Raw genomic sequence first — 25419 nt, forward strand, 5'->3', positions numbered from 1 at the left:
GACGGAGAGCACCGCCGAACGCCGCATTTCCAAGCTCCGATGCAGAATGTGGACCATATGCGACCGCGATTGCATTGACCAGCTGTTTGCACGACTAAGCCACCCTGCATGGCCTCCCCACATCAAATTCCCCTGCATGGTCGACCCGGACGGCGCTTTACTGCCCCCCGAAAGCGGGGATCTCAAGCAAACATCACCGACGCTACGGGGGCTATACCAAAGTCCTACTTCTTCTTTGCTGACTCCCTAATGTCCAATTGTTCTAGCTGCGAGAGGCTTAGTACGAGCGGTAACATTAGCTGATGCGACCTACTTTTGTCAATTCCCGTGGGGCATAGTACTCCCAGTGGTCGTCGAGCACTTTCTTGAAAACGTGTCAGTGGTTGCGGTTGACAGAGATCGGTGTCTCACTTTAATGTATTTGCCCCAGTTGGCGCGTCCGAAAATAGCCGTCAAGCCTTTCGCAAGATCTTTGTCGGTGAGTTCATAACAGGGGAGGACATAGGTCGGTCCGGGCGGCTGAGGCTGTGCCATGATCACGAAGAGCACGCAAGAACGGCTCGCAACCGCAGGTCAACCTTACGAGGCAGAATCCAACACTCACTCCGCATGCTCAGCCTTATAACTTCCCGTTCTGCGTCTTGTCCCGACCAAGTTGCGGCTCCTAATTCACCATCTAGTTGGTTGGCTGTCCAGCATTTCCTCACCCGCTGCACAATATGCAAGAGCTGGCGATTCTGTCACACCGGTTAGAGCGAAGGTGCGCCACCTCCGCAAGACAACCAGGACTCGATGCTTACGATTCGCGCCCGCAGCATCACATGCACGGATTGTGACGATCGGGGCCGTGCTTTTGACAGCGATCACTATCACCGCCAATGGTGAGCCACCCCGCGGTCCGATTATCCGTGGTAGAAAGTCGGGGCTTTTTGGTGGCTAAGACACGCTCTCACAAGGTTAGGCACGGCTCATTCTGCGCAGACGATGCCCACTCTTTCTTCACTTGCATATGCAAGCGAAGCACAAAGACCGTGATGTAGGGGATGTTGGGGTTGACTTTCAAGCAGGGTTCAAAAGACGCAAATGCCAAGCTCTTATAGGCGGCGGGAGTACTGCTCGGGCGGTACGGCAAGCTAATCACGCAATTTAGTGGGGGCTTGCACCCCGTAGTGTCGATTCCCACGTGCTGTCGCAGCACTCAAGCTTGATACTTTTCATTCCGCTTTCTTTTCCGAAGTGGGAATCCTCAAAGCGTACCATATATACATGGGCATCGCGCACGGAGCTCAAGGGACCGGACTCGAGTTTCTCCTCGGGTCTCACGATGTCGTGTCCTGGATGTTACCAAGCACTACGATCAGGGGCGTCCCGATCACTCCCGCCGGCTTAGTCACAGCGTCTTTGCTTATATCGGAAGGCACACAGTATACATTCTGCTCTGAAGACTTGCATCTGCATCTGATCACCGAAAGGTAGAAGCCGAGAGATCGCCAGTGAGAGCGATAGCCCCCATACTAATCAGCCTCATTTGCATCAGACCTGACCGCCAAGACGATTGCGGCTTTCACAGGGCCGGACGAGGCAACATCACGAGCGCGTTGCAGGCTCTGGCTCTACGAGGTGACCTGGCCACTCTTGCAACCGCTACCGAATCATACAAGGATAAGTGAGAGGCTCTCGATTGGCTTCGACCACCGATCGCGTACTCGTGGACTTTTCGTACCCTTACGATTGTCCTGATCTGGGCCAGCTCGAGGAAAATTCAGCCCGCGTAGATGTCTTGTTCTTGGCGGTCTGCAGCTACAAGCAGGCAAGCACAGCACGACCCACCAACAGATTGAGTGCCTTGCTTGGTCCTCATTGATTATTCATCATTCATGGAGCAGCTGACTGCCGCTGCCGGTCGCTAGTTCGGTTGCTCTTGCCTATGACGGAGCGCCGACTTCCTACCACCCTAGTTTCAAGGCCCCCCACAAGGCGGCAGGGGCTGTTCTTTTGGCGATCGACACCATTCGGCCCCATGTACTAAAGAGTCTTGAACGCTTGTTTCGTGCGCAAAGGGCCATACTAGCGCTCCTCAAGGCCTCGTATCGCGGCTGTACAACATTGGCCCCCAGTCCTTCTCCATGATGGTTACATCAGCATTGAATTTGGCTGGCCAAATACAGACAATGCCATGTGTCTTCACCGATTTCCCTGAGCACTACACTCCCTCCTCCCGCCCCAGTTCACCTACCCCGACAGCCAGGCAATGATGGCAACTTCGAAGCTTCTATCGTGGGCGCTCTGCTTGGCCCTCTTCGGTGCCGCCTTCTCCTCACGCATCCTCAGCATTGCCGCGTCGTCGCTCACAGCTACTGGTATCGCGTCAGGAACACGGAGTCTGTCAAGCTGGGTTGCTGTTGCCCTTATGGTCGGCATGATTGTGGGTCCCTTGCTGGTATGGCTTCTGTCACGATTCGTGGGACGAAAGCCTGTTGTGCTCTGTGCCATAGTCAGTGGCATACTGGCCGCCATACTCACCACGTCAGCGTCATTGATGCAGCAGCTGTTCGTGGGTGCCGGCTTCACAGGACTGTCTCTGGGGATGGTTGTCACCACGGCGTCTTTGTGGCTGGTAGAGACTGCTGAAACTCCCGACCGGTGCAAGAAGATCGTTCTGCTCAACATCGCCGCTGCGGCAGGCTCTGCAGTGGCAACATGGATCGAGTTCATCTTCACAATGACGGCGACAAACGGTCAAGTTTTCAGGGCTTGTATGGCCCTACAGCTTGTCTTCCAGGTGCCTGCTTTCTTCCTCGTCTTCCGCTCCCCCGAGTCCTTCAGGTATATCTCCTGAGTCATATCTGATATACCTTAGCTAATCGTGCCAGATGGCTTCTCTCCCACGATAAACCCGATGAGGCGCGCTCTGCTCTCGCTCGCATACGCAACCAACCTCAAAACTCTCCCCCAATCACCGCCCGATTCAACGCTCTAGTCCACCACCGCCAGCAAACCGCTTCCACCCCTTACCTCTATGGGCGTTGCATTACCTCGCGGAAATCCCCCACCCCCCACCCAGGCATGCTCCACCTGCACGTCCCCCGCCGCCTAGCTCTCGTCACCGGTCTCCAGACGATGGCAACCCTCATGGGCATTCAAACCGCAAATCTCTACCTCTCCTACCTCCTCCGCAACCTATTCGCGCAAGCCTCGGGCTCATCCTCATACCACGGCCCCCTCATCCTCGCCACCTTCCTCCCCACCATCGACTTCCTCTTCACCATCCCGCCCCTCTTCCTGCTCCCCCGCCTCGGCATTCGCAAACTCATGATAACCGGCTCCCTCGGCCTCGCAACCTGCCTCCTCGTCGCCGTCATCGTCTCCTCCACCAACGCCTCCCTCTCCTCCTCCTCCTCCTCCTCCTCCTCCTCCTCCTCCACCACTCTCTTCTTCACCTCCTCCTTCGCTACCACCACGACGCACACGCCCAACCTCGCCCCCACCGCCGCAGTCTTCACCGTCCTCCTCACCGCCTATTTCTTCTACGACCTCGGCTGGAACGCCACCACCTTCCTCTTCCAATCCGAACTCGGCCCCTCCCTGAACTCCCACGACGAAAACACCGCCCTCGCCTCCATCGCGACCGCCACGCGCTTCGCCATCGAGGTTGCCATGGTCTTCAGCTCCAGCTACGGCGTCTTCGAATTGGGACGTTTCTACCTGCTGATCTGGCTGTTTACGAATCTGGCTTTTGCGGCGGTGGTCTTTGTGTTTTATCCCGAGACCGTGGGCAGGAGTTTGGAGGAGATTGATTTGTATTTCGCCAGGGCGCCGAGGAAGGTCGTGGTGAGGGATCGGGATGCGCGTGGCGTGCGGAAGAGGAAGTCTGGGGGTTATTATGGTGGTGGTGGTGAGCGCGGTGGCGACGGAGAGAGCGTTGAGGTCCGGCAGTGGCATGGGCGGGCGGAGGAGATGGTTCCGGGACGCGAGGCGCGGATGGGTTGGAGGGGCGTGGCTGAGCCGTGCAAATAGGTCGGGAGGAGTAGGTAGTGAGTGGGTGGTGATTTATGTGCTTGAGCTAGCGAGGGGTGGACCAATATACCTGCATATACCATGATACGCTGTCAGCCGATCTAGCAAGGACCCTGGCACTCCATGTCCTGTAGAGATAAGCGGCAGCTAAAGCGCAGGGAGCATATCACCCGCGCGACGATGAGCGATCGTCCTCCCCTATACAACACGCACATACCGCGCAGGTACTCCAGTTGTCGGCTAGCCAGTTTCCTGCCGCGACCATCAAACCTAAGCCTCCCCACGGGGGGGCATGGCGGGTGTCCCAGACGGTGCAGGCTGGCTGCTGCGTAAACAGGAAAAGTATGTGGCTGTCTAGACCTGGCAAAATCACTACACGCGTGACGGTGGCACGAGTCAGCAAGGAAGCAAAATCTACGTGAATGACACCACAAGAACCATGTAATGGTATTTCGCTATCGACCAGCATCAACGTGGCTCTAAACCGGCATGTCTGTCATAAAGAGCCCAAGCACGATGCGCTCTCCGATACTATAATACTACAACCCATCCGAATCAGGCGGGTGTGGGTGCGGCCGGTACTCATGATATCCCTGGGCATTCAGGGCCATGGTCAAGCCTCTTAATGCCGGTTCCGCAGACGGTGCCGCCTGTCTTTCTTGGACACCAGCGAAGGGTCCAGTTCGTCATCGAAGTTATCTCTGAACCCCCATGCGAGGTGACAGCGGTGGTGGTGGGGTGTTTTCCCGCAACGCTCTCTCCTCAGGAGCATCTAGCGGCCTCCGAGGGGCTAGTTGTGGCAATGCTGGCGGTGGCGGAAGTGGGAGATCGACTGTGGACGAAGATGAGGAAAGAAAAAGGCCAGAAGCCAAATTCTACTTGGCAGTTTCCTCGGGTGCAGGCTTTTCCTTTTCTGCTTCAGCACTCTCATTCGCCTTAGTGCTTTGGTTGCTGAGGGAGACCTTGATCCTTGGGCTCCTCTTCAGGGAAGCGTCAGGTTCATCTTGGTTCTCACCAGCAGTGCCCTTGGTTGGTACTTGATTAGGCTCGCCAGTGTTCAGTGTCGCTTGCTTGCTTCTGAGAAAGCTTTTCTTGCGCTTCATTCCTGTTCCCTGAGAGAGCAAACTGCTGGCAGAGCTAGCACTTGAAGAATTGCGTCTCTTAACGCCCGTCGATAGCTTGCCAAGTTCATCTTCTTCCTCGTCTTCTTGCCGCCTTCTCTTTTCTGCTATTCTCTCAGGCGGGTGCTGGAGCTCACTGGCTGGATCTGTGGACGAACGGATATCTGGCGAGGGTTGAAGCTGTCTCTGCTTGTCTGGTGTCAGGCCCTTGGCGTCAGGGGAGTCACCTGACTCGCTCTCGGGTGTTAGCGGCGTTTGAGGTGTCACCACTGGCTTCGGGTCCATGAGGAGGTCATCGACATCATCGTCATCGTCGGGATAGTCGACGAGCGGCTTGTTCACAGGTGAAGTGGTACCGTTGACCACATCCTTGCTCTTGTTCCACTGCAGACGGTCGTCTTCTTCGACAGGGGCGTCTTCATCGTCATCGCTGGTATTAAAGTAATCCTCTTCGCTAGCATCCATGTCCGGGATGCCTTGCCACCTGCCACTGAGATTCTGTCTGCTCATAGATGGACTATCTTCGTCCTGGCTAAAGAGGGTATGCTCCATTTCAGGTTTGTCGGCCGTGAGCTGATCGTACCGCATGAGCAAATCCTCAAAAGTGTCGACATAGATTATTGACTGCAGCTTCGGGCGGTAGTGTTCGCCCAAATGAATGATGATTGGCTTGATGGTTTCCTTTCGGATGAAGTCAAACATCTCCAGACAGGCAGAGTTGAGGAGGTTGTCCCGCGGCATCGTTTCAATAACTATGTTGATGATTGGCTCAAACGACGATGTTTTGAGTATTTGTTGCGAGTAGAACTGGTCTTGCAGCGCGATTGCGGTCCGAAAGAACTTAAGCGCTGTGAGCTTGAGCGGCTTCTGCCGAACTTGGAGCAATTGGGCGACCCGGGACGTCAAGTTTTCAGAAGACACAAAGTGTCTACTTCGCATCGAGTGTTGGCGCAAGAAAAAGGTCAGAATCTCGACTAGGTAAGAGTACAGAGACACTTCCTGAAAGCCGCAATTCAATGTGACGCGCTGCTCCAGATCCTTAAGCGGCTTGAATAGTTTCCTGCAAGATCGATCGAAGTTGTCTTGAGCGAACTGCTCGTTGGCAGCTTGAGTAGGAGTCAACTGTGGAGGCCTGGACAGCTTCGTAACAAACTCCGAACTATTCCTATTATTCATCGGCTCATTCGTGGGCGGTTGGGGGTCAAGGAGAATCTTGATGGCATCCGAAAGTTGGTTCTTAACTCCAAGATCTGTCTCTGCATGTAAGAGATCGATCAGAATGTCGGTCAGCGGTGTCTTCTTCTCGGAAACGGCCTTAAGCATGTAGTTCCGCATCATGTTAGGATTGTGGTCCAGAAGCGCAACAAGGATGTCGATCCCAGTCGTCCGCATCGAAGGCTGCGCATGTCGAATTGCGAAAGTGATGACAGCAAAGAGTCCGTGCTGAATGAAGTTGTTGAGAAGGTTCTCTCTCGACTGCAGCTGCAACGTCTTTGTTATAGCGGCGCATTGCTGTAGGAATTGGACTGCCTCCTCTTTCTGTTTGGTGCCATCAACCTCGATGTTAAATATGGCGAACAGCTCTTTCAGGAAGGCGGTGTTTTGCTGCAGATGCTGGACTATCTCCACCTGGTTGAAATATATGAGGCTGTTCAGCACTCCGAACGTGGGATCGTCTAATATTCGTGCGAGTACAACATCTTTCAGATACTGTAGTCGCCATGTTTGTCGAATCTTCTTCTTGATTTGCTGATCCTTGATTTCCACGACTTCCTTGTACCTTGTCTGGTCACCGAGGTATTGGCGGTGGTTGGCCTTGTGCGTCGGGAAATCGGGGTCGTATTCGAGGGCGCCGACGACTCCGAGAATGATGTCGTCGTCAACCATATGCTCAATTACGCTGCTATCGTTCATGAGGATGAAGGCTTTCATAATATTACACAATCGGTGCAGGTCCGAGAGAGATTCTAGGTCTTCGGCATCGGAAAGAAGGGGTATCAGTTTTGAGAGGTACTCCTCGCGTAAGACGAATTTGGCAAGGGCTTCGCGACCGCCTTGGGATATACTGGCAGCGCGGATGGTCTGCTCGATCTCGTCAAGGTTGTTGAGGGCGGGCGCACTGAGAGCAAAGGAGGTCGTAATGCCGTCAAGCGCGTCATCGGAGAGGCCATCGTCTGAGCATGTCAGTATTATCCAAGGCAAACGCACTGGTGATGTTACCCGGGAGTTGTTTGAGCTGTTGCTGAACGTTATGAACAAAATCCCTGCTACGTGTTAAGAGGATGTGGCACATGCGAGATTTCGGCGAACGAACCAGATAACGGCACAACCCTCCGCTTCTTGGAAACTGAGGGCCATATCTGTGCCATTGGATTCGGTCCATACTATGAGCGTGTCTTGTTGCTTCTGGTAGCCGTCATCCTTCCGGATCTTGGTTTCGAGAAGCATGCGCTCGGGTTGATCTTCAGATTCGACGAAGACTCGAGGCTCATCCTAAGACGCGTCTGTCAGCGCATGCGCGTAAAAAGAGATTCGCGATGGTTCGGGCATACATTGATGACCTGACCGGTGCAAAATCCGGTACCTCTATCGAACCAGTCATTGTCTCTCAGCTCGTAGACCTTGACTCGCTTCTTATCGTTGGCCAGCGGCGGTTGGATTGCCATGCTGCAGCGAGCCAGATACACACCGCGTCACCATCAGCGACAGGCGACAGCGGGTATGAGGGACAAGGAAGAGGGATGAGGTGCGATGGTGAGCGCGTGAGGTGTTTGTGTTGCGCTCTGCGGTGGGTTCGTGGAACAGAGTGGCGTTGCCGGCCCGCAGCTGACGGGATCGGTTTGGCGTAGGCGACTAGGGCGCCGCTTGCGCTCGCGACAAGACCAGCAGCAAAACGAATGTGATGTGACCTGCGGAGATATCAACTGGTTCTATGCAATTCGATATGTGAAGTTGATAGGAAGTTGAGAAAGGGCTTTCAACAAGAATGACGTTGCGTTTGCCGCCCGAAGATGTGGGATTTGGGGTGGAGGGCGCAGGCGCAGGCGCGGAAAGGGAAATCTTGCAGCGTGGCCTTGTCCTTGCGTTCGCCTTACCTTGTCTCTTGCCCATGCAGATCCTGCCTTAAGCGCCCCCAATTCCTGCCGACGGCCCCCGGAAATTTTTGAGTTGGGGGGGGACTGCTTTGTCGGTTTTGGCTTGTGGCGCAATATTCCTTATCCGTTGCGATTTCGACCGGACTTGCCCACTTGGATCGCACAGCCATCTGTCAAACGTCTGTCTTCCGAGTCTAGCTTCAAAAGTCTAGGATTGTTCGTCCATACCATCGTCATCAATTTGTCCCTTCTGTGCGCCTACCAAATGGCAGCACCGACCGGTCTGTGGCGCTCCCAGGCAAGGTTCTTCGGGCTTTCGGCTGGTGACGCTGTCCAAGCGAGCGAAACCGAGGGCACGGACTCGGTGACGCCTCCAATGTCGCAGCCTCGTCATGAACACGAGATATGGCCGCCAAGCATGGTCAAGACATCGTTGACATCGCAGGATCCGCAGGCAAGACGTCCGCCCACCTTTGTTCCTATCCTCCTTCCTTTTCCAGTGACCGTATTGACACCGCTTGAGCTTTAGATCTCCAACAGAAACAAACCCGTGACTCCCATGATATCTGCCGGTCCCCGTGTCCCTCGTGCGGAGAGTGTCAACCCCACACTCCACGTTGATCAGCGGTAGATATACGAGCCGCATCAGACAAACCGCAGGAGAAGCAATGTAAGTGTTACTTCCGTCTTATTGCTTGACTGTGCGACCATACTCTTGGCTGTGATATGGACGACTCGTCACCATTTCGAGTCGCTGTCGTTGGCGGTGGCATCGGCGGACTCTTCTGTGCCCTTTCTCTGAACTATCACGTGAAGCAGCCTATCCACATAGATGTCTACGAACAAGCGTCTCAATACCGCGAGATTGGTGCCGGCGTCGGCATTGGTCCCAATGCCGCCAAACTCTTTGGAGAGATCGGACTCGGCGATCGTCTCGGTTCCATAGCCGGTGAGCGTAATGGGGTATGGATTTCCTTCCGCCGCCACGATGACGGCGGCGAGGTTATCACCATTCCCCTCGTTGAGACCTCCACAGCGCGCAATATGTCCATGGCGCGGTCCGAGTTCCTTGACACCCTCATCGAAGCTATCCGGGAACGCAACGCAGCCACACTCCACACCAGCAAGCGCTGTGTCAGTCTCTCTAAAGACGACCCCAACTCAGTCACCCTGCACTTCGCGGACAGCACCACCGCCAATGCCAACCTCGTCATTGCAGCTGACGGAATCCACTCGGCCATCCGTGCTCAATTCGCAACCGACAAACCCGTATACGGTGGAATGATCGCCTACCGAGGCGTGATTCCCATCTCCTCCCTACCGACCTGGAATTTCCCCACCTATTCCGTTCTCTGGATGGCTCGGGGTCGGCACTTCCTTGTCTTTCCCATCAGTAAGAACGAATCTCTCAACATCGTCGCCTTCGTCACCAAGTCCGAGGCCGAGGTCCAAGACACCGAAGAGTCTTGGACGCAAGAATGCGACCGCGCAGAAGTCGAGCGGGACTTTGCCGGCTTTGAGAACACGGTGCAGCATTTGATCCGTCAGATGCCCCAGCCCGCAAGTAAATGGCGCTTGAATTACCGAGAGCCGCTGGATCAGTGGGTGCACATGGGTGGACGTGTCGTGCTTGTAGGCGATGCGAGTCATAGCATGATGCCGCATCAAGGCGCGGGCGCAGGCCAGGCCGCGGAGGACGACTACATATTGGCGCATTGCTTGAATGGCTATCTATCCCAGGGCAGATGGGATGGGAAGAGTCTGGAGGACTGGATGCACCTGTATCAGCAGGTCCGGCTGCCCCGAGCGCAGAAAGTCGCAAAGACGAGTAAAGAGGCTGGGGAGACCTATGAGATGGTGACCGAGGATCTGAAAGACGTGCCCCTCGACGACGCGTTGAGTATCGTGCGCGAAAGAATCGAGCAGCGCATGAAGTGGATCTGGACCGAAGACCTGAGCGAGGTCTTTGCGCGAGCCAAGAGGGAGAATGGGTTCGAGGCTCCACAAAGTAATGGCAACTTGTAGTTCTATAGTCTGACAACATCAGCTGCATTCAGCCTGGCCACCGCTGAGCACTCACTAATACAGCGCAATTCCCCTCCTATACCACGGTCCATCCCACACCAGCCCCGCCCACCGCCCACCCCAGCACCACCACCCCTCGCCCGCCAGGCCCCTAAACAAGCTGATCGGCAGGGGCTCAAACATCCACACCCCCGTCCGCGCGAAATCATCCGACAGTATTGGCCCAGTGTACCACAACCACACCACCACAAACGCCGCGTTCCCCGCCTTTCGCGCCCCCACGGGCCACCGCTTCTTGCTGCCCACGGCCTCTGCAAACGCCGTCTGCGCCAGCATGCCCAGAGCCTGCAGGACGAAGAAGAGGCCGGAGCCAGTGATGGGCCGCGGCGGGTTCAGTGGGTTGGGTGGGAACGACGTCGCGGCGGCCATGGCGTGGATGCTCGCTGTGAGGCCGAAGGCGATCAGGAGCTGGAGTGCGCGGCCACTCTGGGAGCGTGGATTGAGGTGGTAGCGACGGATGAGGTAGGCGGAGGGCTGGCTGATGCCGAAGCGGAACATTTGGTGCCAGATCTTGCCCCAGAAGGCGGGGAGGCCGCCCCGGAGGAGGTCGGTGATGGGCGTGGGGGACCAGAGGGGCGGGTACATGGATGGGTGGGATATGGGGTGGCCGGTTTGGGTGGAGAAATCAGGGAGGAGGGGAAAGAGCAGGGGGGAGAGGTTGAACTGTGGGGATCGAGAAGTTAGCGGGGTGGATGGGGAAGCATTTGGGATGGGGGAGGAGACTCACGATGCAAGAGAGCGCCACGATGATGGAGTACAGGCTTAGCAAGAGACGACAGAGGCGGGTGAGGAATGGGTGAGATTGCAGGAGCCATAAGGGGTGAGGTGAGTCGATGGGCGCTAGTCCGAAGTAATATGGATCGTGGATGACAAGCGTTTTGGCTAGGTCGAGGCCGAGGTAGAGCAGAATAGCGGAACGGCGGGCTTTGCGCTGAATGTCGTTGATAGACGGTGGGGCTGTCTTTTCTGCTGTCCTCGACTTGTGGTCCGGGCGCTCGGCCTCGAAAGGATTCTGGGGCGCGGAGTGGAAAGGATGGAAATTGACCAGTCTATAGTTCCAATTGACGCCGCGGAAGGAGATGAGGAGATCCGTGATCCACAACACGCAGTGCTTGATGTCACTTGGATAGCTTTGCCAGTCCACAGTGTACGGGTGTGCTCTGGACTCATCCACTTGGCCTAATGTGCTCGAGGGTTTCTGTTCCATTCGAGAATCCGTTCGTTCGGTCAAAGAGCCATTCGCTTCGGTGGCGGTCGATTGCGCAGAGCCAGTATGATCTTCGACGGGTGCACTGCCGCCAATGGGACGAGCTTCCAGGCGCTGAAAATCCTGCTTGAGATCGGAAAAGCACAGCAATGCTGCAGTCATAATGAAACCCCAGTCATCAGTGAGTCCAATGCCGTAGCCTCCAGCCATCTGAATGCTCCTAGCCCTCATACATGTCCATGCGCCTTGGCCGAAGATCAAGGCAAGTAATGGAATTCGGACGATTCGAGCAGTTTTACCAGGCAGTCGTGGGAGTATAAGCAAGCCCAAGAAGAGCCATAACGCTGGCAATGTATCCCATGGCCAAATATATGGCCTGTAAACGCCGGTGGTGATGGCATCCTCGTACCGCTGCAACCTATCGGCCTGTACCTGCCGATACAGCGCATCCGCGGACATGATTCAGAAGATTGGGAAGAAGAAATAGGACTTTCGACCAATCCTCGAAATATTCAGGCATCGAGGTTGAATATCATGACGTTGCGTTTGCTGTGGAGCCTCAGGCTCGCACCTACAGCCGGCTTCAAGGAATCTCGTAGGCAGCGGAAGCTGGGCGTATCCTTGCTTGTTCAAAAGTCATGTCGACCTCGTAGCCGGCTATTGCCAACCTCGGCGAGTTGACAGCCAGGTTCGAGATGGATGCGAGATCTAGGCGCCGGATCTCAGGTGGCGGATATCAAGTCCGGAGATGTCGTTGATTGGCTATCCGAAATCCACTCTGAGTTGCCTTAGCCGACTGCGGCTCGCTTCGTGTACGCCCCAGTCGTGCTGCTCCTTGTCATGACCCTTGGTACACTTTGCTTCTTTTCGAACCGCCACAAGCCATGGAGAGGCATCGGCTACAGGGACTTCCAGAAGCGGGCTTCTACATACCCAATTTTGTCAGCATGGAGGAGGAGCAGTACATCCTGGCTGAGATTCACCGAATGCCGCAAGCAAAATGGACCACCCTCACGCATCGGAGGCTCATGTCTCTGCCCTCAACACTGGCCGGGCCGGCAAAGGACACTCTTTTGGCTGCGCCGCTACCAAAGTTCTTGGAACAGCCAATCGTAAGCCGCTACAAGGCATTGGGCATATTTGACCAGTCTCCCCACCAGTGCCCTAACCACGTGCTGGTCAACGAGTATCGGCCTGGCGAAGGTATCATGCCTCACACTGACGGTCCAGCATATCACACCATCACGGCTACTGTGAGTTTGGGAAGCCACACTGTTCTTGACATCTACAAGAAGACCGACGATGGCGAACGGGAAAAGAGTCCAACTTGGCGGGTGCTGCAGGAGCCAAGAAGCCTGCTAATCACCACAGCCGGCATGTACAAGGATACATTACACGGTATCTCAGAAGTCACCATCGACAACTCCCTTGATTCGAATCGCATTGCCAACTGGTCCTTACTGGGCGATGTCACGCCATTCAGCTCAGGCGCCGCCGAACGGAAAACCCGCGTCAGTCTCACCTATCGCGATGTGCTCAAAACTGCAAAAATTGGCGGAGCTCTCAAGTTCATGAACAGAAGATGACGCTTGGACTACTGCTTTGACCCAATCGCCTCACCTGGAGGCTTTGGCAGCATCGCACCCTCAGCAGGCTTGTTCTTGCTTTTGAAGTCGTCGCACATCTGCTCCATTGTAACCCATTCGACACCCTTGCGGATGTTAGCAAAAGATGGTCATTGGGGCGCTGCAGAAATGGAAGCCCTATGGTCAGATCGCTCAGAACACTCACCTCGTGTTTGTTGATATGCTCAATGAGCCGCTCATGCATCAGCAGTACATGGGGCCGTCCCGAAACATCCGGATGAATCGTCATCGGGAAGATGAATTCATCATACTCGCGGTAGAAGTAGTCGAAATGGTCCTAATCAACGTCAGACCAACACTCGCCGTCTCAGATCCGATGGGAGGGAGCAACTTGCCCGCCACAGATCCTCAATATCCCGCGCATTGACGAAGCCATGACTGTTCGGCACCTTCTTCATATACATCATTGGCGGTAAATCATCGAGATACCTGTTCCCCATCACCATCAGCGCCCGGAATGCCTATCTGCAAGGACTGTACTCACCAGTTCGCCGGAATCTCTACCATCCCCGTCTCCTTTCCTTTCACTAACGGCTTCATCCACGTCTCGGCCTTCTGCTCGTAGTCGATCTTGGTCCAGTCATCCCCCGTCCGCAAATAATACGCCTGGCAGTCATGATGGTTCATACTATGATCATACTCGACGCCGTACTCCAGAAACAGCTCCGTCGCCTCCTTGGACACCTCCCACCAAGGCGCCACGCTTCCCCTGGGCGACTTCCCGCCACAGAAATCGGTCAGCATGCGGTACGTGTAGTCCAGGATGTCGCGCTGCTGCTCCAGACTCATATCAACGGGATTCTCGTGGCTATAACCGTGCAAGCCGATCTCGTGGCCAGCGTCCCGGACCATCGCGCATCTAAGGGGTTAATTCGGTCGTGTAAGCCAATGTGTCCTCACACCATATCCTACCGCAATGACCACTCAAAGATTCTTGCACCCCCTAACCAAAATGCAACACCACGGCACGAAACATCACCACTCGCTCCACCTAGGGTGGGATAAAGACTCACTCTTCCGGAAAAGTCCTAAACGGAAACACAGAGGACATCAGCCAAAAACCATTCTCACAAGATCATCTCCCTCCCTTGCCATCCCCCCTGCCCCACACACACCACTTCCTCTCTGCGGAGGGAACAAACTTACTCCAGACTATGCCCCGGAATAAACCACGTAGCCGTGATGCCATATTTTTCAAACAACTTCAAAATCCGCCGCGTGCCGATGCTCCCCGCCAGCAGGCCGCGGCTGATGTCGCTGGTCGAGTCCTCGCCCTTGTAGGAGCCCAGCCAGCCGGCGACGGCGTCGATGTCGACGCCGTAGCCGACGAGGACGCGTTTCTTGGGCATCGTTGTGGGGCTGAGGCTTGGGGTCTGGATTGGGTGGCTGTGCGGTTCGCGTGCTGCTGCTGCTGCTGCTGCTGCTGCTGCTGCTGCAGGGGTCGTGAAAGTATAGAATGGGCAGGATGGGTTGGAGGTTTGAAGGAGTGAAGAAGCAGGGAGCTGGGGAGCGGGGAAAGGGTCTATTCGCTATCTTAGAGGAGGATGCGTTTGGTCTTATACATCTAATAAGTCCAATGCGGTGCGGTAGATAAGGCCAGTCCCCAGTCAGTGAGCTGTGACTTCATCCTTTCCTTTTCCCCCCCAGAGCGATCTGGGGTAAATGCTACGGCATGACGTCTCCTCAGCTACTCCGCACGAGCAATCAGTCTTTTCGATGACCAAGTATCGATAACCCATGCAGACACCGTGACCAGGAGATTGCGGAGGCGTGTTGTAATGGGGATACGGTTTCTGGAGCAAAGTGTGGAGAGAAGAGTAGTAAACTCGCTCATGATATCATGCACATACTTCAACAAGCTATCAACGTTCGTTCCGTCGCTCTATCGTCTCATCGCTCTTGCCATGTCGACGGTATAAGTCATCATTCGTAGAACAGGCAACGGTACCTCCTGGGTACCCCAAAATGAGGCATCATACTGGCCGTCTCGTTAGTTCCGTTCCAGTCCGGTGCAAACAGCAAGCAGAAGTTCCATATAGCAGCAGTAGGCAGCCTTTTGACCATAATTTTTAAGCAAACGCCGTGTGATGCATGAGTAACGGAATCTTTAACATCCGAAGTGGCCAAGTCTCATTGACAGTGAGGAAGTCTATCAATGACCCTCCATACGTGCCAGAATGGGCGCCACGTGGAGAGACGACATTTTTAACCATGTCGAGCAACATCCAGCTGCTTGAGCATCTTATTGGCTTCGTTGATGAGAGCCTTTCTCTCATTTCTGGCATCCATGTTGCCCTCGGTTTCGATATTGTCTGCGGCCAGGACGACCTTGGCCATGATTGATTCACTAAGTTTCAAAAACTCCTTTTCCCGAGTGGCAGAGTCAGCTGGCGGTGAAGCGAGAAATTTGGCTGCAGGTGGCAGAAACTGGGTGTAGAAGGTGCTTGCGAGAGCTTGTACTTTGCCGAGCGGGCTGTTTGGATCGGCAGGCGGCGAAGCAGGCTTCGGTGGTGGAGCAGGTGAAACGGCGCGGCGAGGTGGCTCACGAGAAGGCTCACGTCGGCGCGGTGCCGGCTCCCTTGAGGGCTCGCGTTCGCGTCCACGATAGCGATCGTCTCGGTCTCGTGGCGGGTAGTCTTGGGTTGGTCGGAGAGAGTCGCGATGGTGACGGTCGACGGGAGTAGAGGGGACGTGACCATTGGGACTGAGGTACGCCCCACCACCGTTGGGCTCCAGGACTGGAATCTTCTCGTCACTTCGGAAGCGTACAGTGGAATGGGCGCGAGGTCTCTGCTGACGGCGAGGGTTGGCACTGAGGAAGTTGTTGGAATCTCTATCGGAGCCGCTCTCTGAGTTGGAGTCTCCGGCATAGTAGTCGATGGCTCTTTCTGTTATAACGACGGAAACCTCGCTGTTCTGCTTCATTTTGTGACGCTTGAGCGAGTGTTGATTGCGCTTCAGATCACGGCCCTTGTAAATCAGACGCACTTTTCGAGGGTCAACACCGAGCCGATCGGCGACCTTCCTCCGTAAATCTTCAACAAGTGTCTTTTCTTCGTTGATGGAGTAGGCAGGGAAGTCGACGGGGAAGCTGGAGGCCATATATCGGCAGTGGACGCGGTCGGGGGCGTTTGGGTCATTGTCGTCTAGTTCGGGGTAGTCATTGCTGGTGGAGAAGGATGGGCGGGCAGGCGATCGAGTGTATAGGTCGTGGTCGTCGCCTATGTACTCGAAATGACCGGAAAGATTGCGGGGTCCATTGTCAGCAAGGCTGCTCGAGAAGGGGGAGCCGCGACCCGGATAGTAGCTCCAGCTGCTCCGGTCGCCCATAAGATATTTGTATCCGAAATATATAACAGACAGAAGGAGAAGGGTGACGGTAGTGTAGGAAGTGGTGCTGTAGGTGGTGAGGAGGTCGAGGACTTGGTCGTTGAGCGAGGCTGGCTTGGATCGGTTCGTGAGCTGAAGCGCAGCGGAGATTCGGTCACAGAATTGTGAAGCCCAGTCTGAGAGGGCTTGAGAAGCCACGGTGAAGGCAGCGCAAGAATGAGCTGGAATAGTAGAAAAGGCTTGAAGAAAAAAGATCTGAGATTGTGTAGATCAAACCGCAAGCACCGACAAGCGAGAGACAGGTGAAGTCGGAAAACAAGAATGACGTCGGATGGGTCAGAATCTTTCGCCTCTGGTGTCTTAATGTTTGTCTCTCTGCCTTACAAACGGGTGGATGGCAAGCCGAGAGCGGATTTATTCCAGTGCGATAATTCGGTGACGAGTTGCCGGACAAGAGGCGAGGGCGAGGAAAAGAACGGAGTGGGTGTCAGGCCGCACCCGCCGCAGGAGATTCTTAGGGCAGGGTGTCCACCGCCGGCCGCCCCCACTACCAGCTTGTGGCTGTGGATCAAGGTTTTCCCGGCGCCGCGACACGACCAAAGGTCCATTACTGCTCAAGAGTCCCTCCTCGCCCTCTTCTTCAGCGGCATTATTACTTCATTGAATTCGCTCATAGCTATCATTTCATTACCTCTACCATCTACCCTATTCCTAGCCGAGAAGAACTTCTTCTGCGCAACAGGGCCGCGACATACCGACTATGGTCCAAGTTTTCGCCCTCGATCTATGTCTTGGAATCCACTTCGGTCAACATTCGTCCGGGTGGCTAGGATGATGCCTGCTAGTTCCGACGGTGAGGCAACAGTAACAAGGAGAATATACTTTTGCACAAATCGACCTCGCCTCTGCTCTCGTGAAACCCCGCTTGGTCTTCGAGAACGCGTCCCAGATTAAGACTGCAGCCAGGCGTATTGCGGGAGTTCCGCGTGGAGGCCTTGCTAACATATTGCTTGATATACTCCCTTTCTTGGGACTGATATCGAACTTGAGGTACTCGCTGGAAGCACGACAGGAATAGTCCGACTGAATGCTGACAGAGAGCCACCAACCCATCTCCTCTGCTGATGATGGGGCGTCTAATACTGAGCTGCATACGCGCTGTAACTGAGCTGATGGTACCCCAGTGCTAGAACTACTATGCCCAAGAAATCAGCTGGTAGTGCCGAAGCACTGGCTGAGTCGTGGTAGGGCACGTGAAGTTGGACGGAGCGCGGGATGCTGAAGTTCTCTCGCCGAAGGAATCAAGTCGGCGTGGCCTCCCAGGCGTCCTTGAATGTTGTCTCGTTCATGGAGGCCTTCATAGTCGGCAGCCAGAGGTCGGTAAGTCCCATCTATCATTGTCCATACAGCAAGCAGGGACGGTGTTGTATCAGCGTTGTTGAGAGTACTACACATCCAGTATGTATATGCATTCAGAAGTATCATTTGCGGATAATTACACCCGGAGGCCTCCCTTCCACCTCTCCATCTCCCCGTCTCACTCCAAGACAGGCAGCGTCCCATCAACACCAAATCCCAACGCTTCCTCCAGCTTTCCCACCGCCGCAATCAACTCATTATCGCCGTACTTCCTCGCCACAATCTGCAACGCGACAGGCGCCCCAACAAAATCCCCCTCATCCCACATCTTCCTCACCTCGCCATCGTCCTCACTCAACGGCTTCCACCCCTCCACATAGCCCTCCTCCCCTTTTCCCTTCGCCTTTACCGGCGTCGGCATCACCACCGCCGGATAGTCGACGAAATTCCACAAGGTCGTGTAATTCCAGTATTTCGCCGTGTCGTGCTCGCACGCCGGCCCCACGAAGACCGGGCAGATCACGAAATCCACGTCCTGCGCGTTCCAGTCCTCCACGAAAACGCGGCGGAATTCGTTGCGCGTCCAGCGCTGCGCGTTGATCTCGGTGCCGTCCAGGGCCTTGGTCACGTTTCGCAGACCCCATGTCGTGAGGGGCAGTTCGGGCTCGCCGTGGATCGACATTGGGTCGCGCGCGTGCCCAGGTCCATCGGGCCAGTACATCTGGTGGATGAGTCTGTGGGCGTCGCCTGATTTGTAGGGCATGAAAGGCTTGAGGTCGAAGTTTTGGGCGAGGGGACAGGCCGCGAGGCGAGCTCTAGCCCATTCGAGAGCGCGCAAGACGGGCGGCTGAGGGGTGATGTGGCCGTCGGTTGTCATGATGCCGAGCTTTATGGGCCTTGAGGGCAGGGCGGTGGTGAGGCCCGACCACGGTAGTGGAACGATGCTGGGATCGCGAAGGTGTTGTTCTGATCCACGCAGAATCTGCATGAAGAGCTCGATGTCGCGCAGAGAGCGGCACATGGGGCCACCGGTAGCAAGGATGTTCAGTTCTGCGGCAAAGCCACCGGGAAGAAAGCCATGGTTCGAGAGGAGGTAGCTGGTAGGCTTGAAACCGTGGATGTTGCAGAAACCGGCGGGGCAACGAATGGAGCCTCCTATATCCGATCCCAGACCCAGGACAGAGCCTCGAAGAGCATTCAGGGCACCCTCCCCGCCAGAAGAACCACCCGGCGTCAAATTGAGGTTGTACGGATTAAGAGATCTGCCTACATGCGAACAGCTCTCAAGGTGCATGATGAGCTGTGGCTGATTCGTCTTACAATAGAAGACAGCTCCCGCGTTTCGGAGCACCTCGACCATCAGGGCGTCTGTGTCCGTGTGGGCCTGGGTGAACATGAAACCCCAGCTGGATTTCCGGCCAGCGATCGGCATATGCTCTTTGACGCTGATAGGAAGCCCATGAAGGGGTCCTATCGTCTTGCCGTTCGTCGCAAGATAGTCGTCGAGCTTGCGGGCACTCTCGATGGCTTCCTCCATAAAGAAGTCGGTCAGACAGCATGTGAGTTGATGGGCGATGGCCGCCCGCTTGCAGAACGCGGTCGCGACAGCGACAGCGGTATACTTGCGCTCTGCTATAGCATGAGCCAGGCCGTTGGCATCGTAACCTTCAGTGATAGTAATCTCTTCGGGCGTCAGGATGCCGCACGTTCGGGGGATCTCAGTGACATCGAGTGGAGGCTTTTCAACAATCTTCTGGTCGAGATACAGTGATGGTGGAATCGAGTCTTGGAGCTGCTGTACAATCTCGGAGCGTTTTCTTTCATATTCATCAGAACCCTTGGGCAATGGCTTCCTCTCGACCTGTGGAAAGGGTCTTTGAACCATGATCAACGTTGGTCGAGAGAGAGAGAATCAGTGCAGTTCTGTTGTATTAGATGCTGGTAGAAAGGCGGATGAGTTGATGGGTTCAATATAGAGATCAGCAGGAGGGAAGCGCTCGAGATGTTTTCGATATACTTGTTATCCCGAGAGGGGTCATGCTGCACGTGGCCCCCATTTTGTTGCAGCTAATGAAGCTGGATTGCAAACGGTCTTCTCCAGGTGGTTATCGGGCGGGTCACTGCATGCGACTTGCGCTATTGTCTATGATTGGTCTAACAATACGCAGAGCGGATATCTACACATTACGAGAATCGTGGCGTATTTCTCGCAAAAGTTGAAGCCCTTGGAGCTTCATTTATCAGCAGAGACTACAGTATATTCCTGTACTGAATCTCCCATGAAAATACTTTGTACCTGGTTGAGGAATTGCAAGGGTCCTGAGCCGTAAGCGCCAAGACTTTTACTGCCTGGCTGCGGAGTCCGCCACTGATCGAGAGTCGCTGAGTGGCTTCTGAGGACATTGCATCAGGAGAGGCAACTACGAAGGACCAGCAGAAGGCAGAAACAGAGGCAGACACTCAGGATTGCATGATCAATAGCTGTGGAAAGGCGTCGGCAACATGTCCATGGATAAATACTGTCAACTCGGGTGAGCTTCGCCCCTCTGTGTTCAGGATGCCTCCACAGATCGATTGCAATTCCACCACTGTGGCTGTGTTTGAACCGTTCATTGGCATGGTCGACGTGTCCAGAAAGAATTTAGATATTAGTGGCAGCGTCAGGCTCGGGTTCAAGTCGCTTGGATACGGAGGGCTTTGAGGCTGAAGCAGAAAGAAGCACATACTGGTATTCCTGAGCAGCGCATCATCAACTCCCCTGCCTTCCCCCTTTCCCAGCTCAGCCATCTGCCATTACCAGAAAGGCAAGATGCGAGATGCTATCCCATGGACAGTCATGAAGTTAAACCCAACAGCCTCCGAGCCCACATTCCATCATATCAGCTCTAGCCACGGTTTCCTTCCGGTTAGGCATTTTCCCCCATTGGTTAGCGCGGCCCGCCCACCCGCCATGCCCGTAGAAGCAAAAACTGCAGCTGGCCGGCCTTGTTCCGCAGCAATCCCACGGCCCCGTGCGGATGCGTACAAAGCAGAAGTCAGCATCGTGATCAGCAGTTGGGCATTTTGGCGTGATTTTGGGAAGGTTGGTACTGGTGGTGCGTGGGGGCGTCTTGGTGGATTGGGTGGCTGTTGGGGCACGCAGCAGGCGGCTTTTCGTTTGGACGAGTCCCGTGGCATGGTGCGGATGGCTGGCGTCTTGGTTGTACATGTTGCTAGACGACGGTGGCCTAGTTGGGAGAGAGGCATATTCTGACACCAACAAGTCGGGACGTGATGCGCTGGGTCCATGGTGGGGAGGTTTCTTTGCCCTACATGATATATTTGCATGTCAAAGACATACAGCCCTGCGAGAAAAAGCCACACCTGACGCCTCGCTAACGTACAATGAGTACCTGTCTTTTCCCTGATCTTGGCCATCGAGCCGCTTGTTACCGGCCTTCTATCCGATCAATCTCGTTCACTTCGGGTTAGATATTCTTCTTCCAACAGAGCTCAAGCTTCAGTCTGTGCTTGCTGTTCTGTCATACCCTCTGGCTTGATCGCTGCCTCTTGCCGCCACCTCCCACCATGAGACAGAGGTCCATAGGCACCAACATGCTTGTAGAAAGCAAACATGATGACAGTACTGCGCACATTAGCTACTGCACAGATGCGAGGAACATGAGGTGACTTACCTCGCAATGGTCGCGACCAATCCCAACCACAACAGCACCACACTGGCAATCGCCTTTCCGTTATCGCGATACCTCAAGGGTGGGTCCAGATGCTGCTGTGCAATAGCTTCCGCATCCGCCGAGTTCGCACTGACCCAGGCATGGCCCGTTGCGGTGATGACGGTAAACGCAATAGCGTCGGCGAAAGCCATAACAGATACCACTACGGCAGAGATTCGCCATGCCCAGCGGATATTCATGGGCTCGTAACGAGTCGGAAAGAAGAGGTCGAAGAAGAATGCTGCACCAAAGATCGTCGCAACGGCGATGCCTACAAATATGTTGTAGGAAGCGATGCCCACGAAATCGTCGTTGTGAACGGCAGCTGAGGAGTGGAGGCGTTCGATATCTGATTGTTGATCTACATAGTCTTGGAAAGTCGTTAGGTGGTGTAATGAAAAAATAAGCACAACGCAGGAGAGCTTACTTGATAGTGCCGCTGTTCCGACAGACTCGGACACCACGCAAAGTATCATCGCAAGCTGATAGACGACGAATTTTCTACGTCGTAGGTGGTAGTCTGTATTGCCGAACATGTAGGATGACTTAAACTTGTACCATTGTATATCGCGGAGGTCGAGGCCCCAGATAACAACCATCCTGGTGGCTTAAGGAAAGCTCTGAGATGTTCGGCAGGCGGCCCAATGGGACAGTAAGCAAGATACCGGTGCTGGTATAAGAGAAAGTCTGGTCTGGCTAGGAGTTGAAATAAGAGTTGGAGAATTCGACACGACAGATCTGGAATGATATGAGCAACTACAGCTCGTGACATATAAGGTCGAACGGAAAGCTGGTTGAGATTAACAATCATCACTTCCGGCTGCCTCAAGGCGAAGGTCTTCGTCCTCGTGCTCAGTCACAGCGAGGGCCCATCGCGCCACTCATTGGAAGCCGAGCGATCCGTGGGCGCCCTCTGCGCAGTGGAAGGAGCGTATCACAAGGCGCGCTCTGGGGCAAACTTCGCGAGGGATTGGCCCGCCAGACGCTCAGTCAGACGTTCGGCACAGGGACGTCCCCTAACATCATCCGCCACTGAAGGTTGAAATGCCTCGCGGCTATCCTTATGACGTACCACGAGGCTTGTTGTGGCATCAATGGCTGTCGGCCTGATTGGGTTGTGGTGTCGATTCAGGTTAGCTTGCAAGCCCTACGACAGGAGCTTCAATCAGGTAAGCATTCCCTGAATGAGCTTCTTCCCAAGCATTGCTGCTTCTTTAAGTCAGTGCTTCTGCACTTCTAAACAAAAGTCCCCGCGTTGAAAAATTTCATGTGCGCTCAAATACACCAGCAGTATTCGGTGCGGCTCATCAACACAGCCACCGACACATAGCGTGCTCGCTGCCTCGGTCCAATTAGGCTCGTTCGCTAGGCATGCCATAAGCTATGCTCAGAAAGCTTAGACCACTGCGGGCTTTTACGCCAACCTGAGGATATGCCGAGCATCCCTCTAAACACTTACTCGAGGCTAGAAACCTCCCCGGGATGGCTCAGTAATATGTAGTATAGGACTGCTCCTCAATCACGTAGATTTTCATGCTGTCTTTGGTCTTAGACAGTAGTTCAAGGCTGCGTTGTTACTCTGTAGTAGACTGGAAGGAGGAAGTGTACCTGGTCGTCTCTGGAAGAGCGGCTGCGGTGGTGAGCCTGAATACCTATTGGCGAGTGCAGAACTGGCCTCTGGCCATAAGTCGAAAACACTGGTGCCGTTCTTGACGTAAGTAGAGATCGACCCGAGTATCGACAGGAGCAGCCCCACTCACAAACACCAAAGCAGCAGCCAGTCTAGGCCGCCTAGTGGTGGTTAGTGTATTCACAAGCATACTAGCACATATGCGATGTGAGCTTTCACTTGTTCTGTAGGTAGTCACCATTGCCCACCACTGCGCCTACTAACCACCGTGCCCCTAGATGCTCTACAATTCTGCCAAGGCGCTAACGGTTAAACCCCGGGCGGCTCCAAAAAATTATTGAACTTGATCCCGCAGTGATCATTGCAACTTGACACACCTAACACGTTCTTAACTCAACCATTCTAACAGCGGTCAACATGAGTAAAACCGGCAGCAAGCGTAAAGGTAAGAGTAAAAAGGTCCATTTGACTCTCTTGGTAGACTAACGAGTCGCAAGGCGGCCCCGCCTCGGACGTCCCAACTAAGAAAATCAAGACTGCGACTGCACCCGCGACCGCACCCACCACAACCGACATTCCCACCTCGCAGTCTACCGGAAAACTCCAAAAGAGACAACTTGAGAAGGATAAGAAAGCCGGGACGATGGACGCGCAGGCCAGCAATGCTGAATTGGAGGTGCAAGGTGTAGCAGATGCTATCAAGTCTCGCGGTGATGCGCCTGATGTTGGATCTGGTCCAACCACCGAGCAGAAGTCTGCGAAGAAAGAGAAGAAGTCGAAGCTCGCCGGTGGCAAGGCCGATAAGGATACAAAGACTGACAAGAGCGACTCCGAGTCCAGAGTTGTCATGACTGCCGAGGAGGAGGAGAGATTCAAGAGGCTCAACAAGCCAATCGAACTGGCGGATTTTGTCGGATTTGGCGAGTCTGGTGACGAGAAGCAGGATCAATCGGAAGTTGACGATGCGGCCCTACTCAAAGGCTTCGAGAGCGATACCTCCAGGGAGGGAGAGGCCCTAGACATTCAAGAGACTCCACCTATCGTCGATGTGGATGGCAAGGTTGAGGCCAAGCTTCTCGAGGCTCGTAAGAAGTCGACTGGTGATGAGCAGCCGGGCACCATTTACGTCGGTCGCATCCCGCACGGCTTCTACGAGATCCAGATGCGCGCATTCTTCTCTCAATTCGGCGACATCACTCGTCTGCGTCTGTCTCGCAACCGCTCGACCGGTGCTTCCAAGCACTATGCCTTCATCGAGTTCGCCTCTGCTGAGGTCGCCAAGATCGCCGCTGAGACCATGAACGGCTATCTCATGTTCGGTCACATCCTCAAGAGCAAGTTCGCGCCTGACGAGACTCTGCACGCCGATGTCTGGAAAGGCGCCAACAAGAAGTTCCGCAAGCTCCCCTACACCAAGTTGGAGGGTCAGAAGCTCGCCGCCCCAAAGACCGTTGAGCAGTGGCAGTCGAAGAATATCAAGGAGGAATCACGTCGCAAGAACAAGGCCAAGGCTCTGCAGTCTATGGGCTATGAGATGCCGGTTAAGCCTCTGGCTGATCCTGCCTCGCTAAACCCGTCCAAGAAGCGCAAGCACCTCGATGATGCTGCTGCTTCACGTCAGCTTCGACTCGAGAATGGTGATTCCTCAAAGCTCGAGGATACTGACGACGATGTTGCCTCCCGCGAACCCTCTGCTCTTGAGCTACCCGCCGTCGATGCCGAGCAGGCTAAGAACGCCGACTCCTCCAACAAGCGTAAATCCAAGAAGAAGCCTGCTGCCACCAACGCCGATGTTGCTGCCAAAGTCTCTCAGAAGTCAGGCAACGAGCCCGAAGCCCAAGAGGCGCAGACGAAGAAAGACAAGAAGGCCAAGAAGTCGAAGAAGACCAAGACGGAGGGTGCACAGGCTTGATCGTCGGTCATTGTATCGAAACGGTGACAAGACTCTGGTAACGAATATTGTGACAGGACGACCGGAGGTCTAATCCAGTATTGTAAAGGAACGAGACCTGAGGTTCTTACGAACAGTCTCGTCATCCAATGACTCGAATTGTTCATGTCCAGGAAGACCAGACGACGTGTGAGCATTGATCCGCGCAAAATGCGGGTGGCGTGGCTACCGCAATGTGCAGAGTGTAGCTACCCAAACGTGGCTCCCGTCGAAGCCTTGAGCATGGGACGAGACCACGGCATAAATAACGAAAGGAGATCAAAAA

At 54.7% G+C, this 25419-nt stretch overlaps 10 protein-coding genes across 10 annotated transcripts; 4 read left to right on the forward strand and 6 right to left on the reverse strand.

The window, feature by feature from the left end:
• Positions 1–2254: 2254 nt before the first annotated feature.
• HMPREF1541_00687 (uncharacterized protein) lies at positions 2255–4017 on the forward strand (the record flags this gene model as incomplete). Its single annotated transcript, XM_008712992.1, has 2 exons — positions 2255–2826; positions 2874–4017. 2 exons carry the CDS (start codon positions 2255–2257, stop codon positions 4015–4017), a joined length of 1716 nt encoding a protein of 571 aa, XP_008711214.1.
• Positions 4018–4892: 875 nt separating this feature from the next.
• Positions 4893–7804, reverse strand: HMPREF1541_00688 (uncharacterized protein; the record flags this gene model as incomplete). Its single annotated transcript, XM_008712993.1, has 4 exons — positions 4893–7312; positions 7359–7402; positions 7453–7631; positions 7691–7804. 4 exons carry the CDS (start codon positions 7802–7804, stop codon positions 4893–4895), a joined length of 2757 nt encoding a protein of 918 aa, XP_008711215.1.
• Positions 7805–8959: 1155 nt separating this feature from the next.
• On the forward strand, positions 8960–10258 carry HMPREF1541_00689 (uncharacterized protein; the record flags this gene model as incomplete). Its single annotated transcript, XM_008712994.1, has 1 exon — positions 8960–10258. The coding sequence occupies one exon, from the start codon at positions 8960–8962 to the stop codon at positions 10256–10258; it is 1299 nt and encodes a 432-aa protein (XP_008711216.1).
• A 54-nt stretch (positions 10259–10312) lies between these two features.
• Positions 10313–11984, reverse strand: HMPREF1541_00690 (uncharacterized protein; the record flags this gene model as incomplete). The annotated part of the gene is made up of 2 exons (XM_008712995.1): positions 10313–10981; positions 11046–11984. The coding sequence occupies 2 exons, from the start codon at positions 11982–11984 to the stop codon at positions 10313–10315; spliced, it is 1608 nt and encodes a 535-aa protein (XP_008711217.1).
• Positions 11985–12409: 425 nt separating this feature from the next.
• On the forward strand, positions 12410–13111 carry HMPREF1541_00691 (uncharacterized protein; the record flags this gene model as incomplete). Its single annotated transcript, XM_008712996.1, has 1 exon — positions 12410–13111. The coding sequence occupies one exon, from the start codon at positions 12410–12412 to the stop codon at positions 13109–13111; it is 702 nt and encodes a 233-aa protein (XP_008711218.1).
• An 8-nt stretch (positions 13112–13119) lies between these two features.
• HMPREF1541_00692 (uncharacterized protein) lies at positions 13120–14520 on the reverse strand (the record flags this gene model as incomplete). Its single annotated transcript, XM_008712997.1, has 6 exons — positions 13120–13236; positions 13317–13448; positions 13471–13600; positions 13656–14030; positions 14185–14199; positions 14318–14520. The coding sequence occupies 6 exons, from the start codon at positions 14518–14520 to the stop codon at positions 13120–13122; spliced, it is 972 nt and encodes a 323-aa protein (XP_008711219.1).
• Positions 14521–15376: 856 nt separating this feature from the next.
• HMPREF1541_00693 (uncharacterized protein) lies at positions 15377–16501 on the reverse strand (the record flags this gene model as incomplete). Its single annotated transcript, XM_008712998.1, has 2 exons — positions 15377–15786; positions 15841–16501. 2 exons carry the CDS (start codon positions 16499–16501, stop codon positions 15377–15379), a joined length of 1071 nt encoding a protein of 356 aa, XP_008711220.1.
• A 1537-nt stretch (positions 16502–18038) lies between these two features.
• On the reverse strand, positions 18039–19745 carry HMPREF1541_00694 (uncharacterized protein; the record flags this gene model as incomplete). The annotated part of the gene is made up of 1 exon (XM_008712999.1): positions 18039–19745. One exon carries the CDS (start codon positions 19743–19745, stop codon positions 18039–18041), a length of 1707 nt encoding a protein of 568 aa, XP_008711221.1.
• A 1607-nt stretch (positions 19746–21352) lies between these two features.
• On the reverse strand, positions 21353–22172 carry HMPREF1541_00695 (uncharacterized protein; the record flags this gene model as incomplete). Its single annotated transcript, XM_008713000.1, has 3 exons — positions 21353–21485; positions 21535–21943; positions 22001–22172. 3 exons carry the CDS (start codon positions 22170–22172, stop codon positions 21353–21355), a joined length of 714 nt encoding a protein of 237 aa, XP_008711222.1.
• A 1448-nt stretch (positions 22173–23620) lies between these two features.
• Positions 23621–25115, forward strand: HMPREF1541_00696 (uncharacterized protein; the record flags this gene model as incomplete). Its single annotated transcript, XM_008713001.1, has 2 exons — positions 23621–23648; positions 23701–25115. The coding sequence occupies 2 exons, from the start codon at positions 23621–23623 to the stop codon at positions 25113–25115; spliced, it is 1443 nt and encodes a 480-aa protein (XP_008711223.1).
• Between the last annotated feature and the right edge of the window lie 304 nt (positions 25116–25419).

This window comes from Cyphellophora europaea, assembly GCF_000365145.1.
Source record: "Cyphellophora europaea CBS 101466 unplaced genomic scaffold supercont1.1, whole genome shotgun sequence".
Lineage (NCBI taxonomy): Eukaryota > Fungi > Ascomycota > Eurotiomycetes > Chaetothyriales > Cyphellophoraceae > Cyphellophora > Cyphellophora europaea.